Source organism: Lontra canadensis, unplaced genomic scaffold (genome assembly GCF_010015895.1).
Source record: "Lontra canadensis isolate GAN:19392208 unplaced genomic scaffold, GSC_riverotter_1.0 scaffold4568, whole genome shotgun sequence".
NCBI classification, from domain to species: Eukaryota; Metazoa; Chordata; class Mammalia; order Carnivora; family Mustelidae; genus Lontra; species Lontra canadensis.
Window position 1 is genome coordinate 1 of NW_022635549.1, and position 2,222 is coordinate 2,222.

General features: G+C 49.1%; 1 protein-coding gene across 1 annotated transcript; it reads left to right on the plus strand.

Annotated features, from left to right (window-relative positions):
• Nucleotides 1–11: 11 nt before the first annotated feature.
• LOC116863887 (myotubularin-related protein 11-like) lies at nt 12–2,218 on the plus strand (the record flags this gene model as incomplete). The annotated part of the gene is made up of 4 exons (XM_032851193.1): nt 12–392; nt 704–877; nt 1,126–1,308; nt 1,973–2,218. Coding segments are annotated over 4 exons (984 nt in total), but the record flags the coding sequence as incomplete, so codon positions are not given.
• Nucleotides 2,219–2,222: the final 4 nt, after the last annotated feature.

Sequence of the window (2,222 nt, forward strand, 5' to 3'; positions counted from 1 at the left end):
CTCCTAACACTGAAGCTGGGTATTGCTATCTAGGTGGAGTCTATGAACTGAATCATTCAAGGTCTTTATTTTCTCTTCACTTCTATTTGCCCTCTCAATCATCCCTAACCCACACTTTTCTCCTCTGTGTCCCTCTCTTCTTCTTGCCACGTTTCCTTTTCTCATGTTCTTCTGCCCTAGTTTCTTGGCCCCTCCTTCTTTGTCTTCTCCCTCTTTGTCACCCAGAGCGCAGTGATCGTGATTTCAATGGCCTCCTCTCTTCACTCGTCCAGCTGCTTTCAGCCCCTGGAGCCCGAACACTGCTTGGCTTCCAATCACTAGTGCAGCGAGAGTGGGTGGCAGCTGGACATCCCTTCCTGACCCGACTTGGAGTAACTGGAGCCAGTGAAGAGGTAAGATCATTTGGGGAGGGTACTGGGGGGAGATTATTACTAAAGGTGTAAGGGAATGAGAAAACTATATAGTATAATCCACTGGAAGTAAAATTGGGTTAGAAAGATCCTGAGATTAGGTTGAGCTTGAAGGGAGACCTAGATGAATGAGGCACCACAACCCCCTAGTACCCTCAATCTAGGTTTCCATTCCCTGACCTTAGTGGCCCTGTTGGTGTGTCCCTTGTCCCCCATCATTTTGTCATCCTCCCCCTTTAGGTGTCATCCTCCCCCTACAATCCCTTCTAACCTCTCACTTTCCCTCTTCTCAGGCTCCAGTGTTTCTTCTCTTCCTTGATTGTGTCTGGCAGCTCCTCCAGCAGTTTCCAGCTGAGTTTGAATTCTCAGAGTTTTTCCTTCTTGCTCTTCACGACAGTGCCAGAGTTCCTGACACTCTCACATTCTTGAGAAATACTCCCTGGGAGCGTGGAAAGCAGAGCGGACAGGTCAGTCAGTGACTTCCATTTTTGAGCTGTCTTTTCTTCTTCTTGAGAAATACCCTATGTTTAGTCTTGATTTATGGAAAGTGAAATCGGGGGCGGGGGGAGGAGTTGGTGCTCATTCTTCATGACTTGATTTTCACCCTACACCTGATTTCCCAGAGGAAGAAGTGAGCTTTTTATGATTTCTCTCCAGACTTGGGAAAAGGATTACTTTTTGCTTAACCATCCGTTTTCTTGTTTTCTCTGTCCAGTTCAACTCCTATACACAAATCTGTACCCCAGGGTACTCCCAACCCCTTGCTGGGAACTCGGTTAACCCACAGCTGTCCGTCTGGGACTGGGATTTACGTTACAGCAGTGAACAGATACTACAATTCCATAATCCTGGCTATGACCCGGAATACTGCCCAGATTCCTGGCTCCCTAGACAGCAGGTGAGGTGTCTATACTTCCTAGGTTCCCTTGACTTTCTCACAGACTCGTCCTACTAGGTAGGGAGAAGTGGAAAGACATGGTGGCTGAGTTCCCCAGGAAAAGCTTCCCTACACTTCTGTAGCTGTCAGAGTCCCTGACTGTCCCCAGGAAGGCAGAAATCCTAGAATAGCACAGAGGGGGTCCTTCTTGTCCTCATCTTTTTCTATCTCTGACACACATTTTTTAAAAGATTTATTTATTTTAGAGAGAAAGCATGTGAATGCCAGCGGTGGTGGGGTTGGGGAGAGGGTAGAGGGAGAGAGAATCTCAAGTAGACTCCCCATTGAGCACCCGCAGAACCCAATGTGGGTCTGGATCTCACAACCGTGAGATCATGACCTGCGCTGAAATCAAGAGTTGGATGCTTAACTGACTGAGCCACCCGGTAACCCCTTTCTTACACACATTTTATAAGTTTCCCTTAAATTGACTTTAATCAAACCTGAGGCCTAGTTTGAGGCCTAACGAGGAGAGTAGATAAAGAGTTCTCAGGGGGGTGTCTGGTAGGTTGATCACTAATGCGGTGTGAGCAGGCGGCAGCTAGATATTCCTTCCTGACCCAGTTTGGTGGAAGTGGGGTCATCTGGTTTCTAGGTTGCCAGTTGATTTCTCTTTTCCCTTTAGCCAAGCTTCCTGGTTCCTGGACCCCCCAGTTCTGTGTGGCTCTTCTCCAGAAGGGCCCTGACCCCCATGAATCAGCTCTGTCCTTGGCGGGACAGCCCCTCCCTACTGGGTGTCTCTTCTCGTTGGCTCCCTCGACCTGCTGTCTCCTCTGAAAGCCTGGCTGATCAGGAGTGGGGGCTCCCCTCACACTGGGGAGCTTGCCCTTTACCCCCGGGGTTGCTGCTGCCTGGATATCTGGGACCCCAGATCA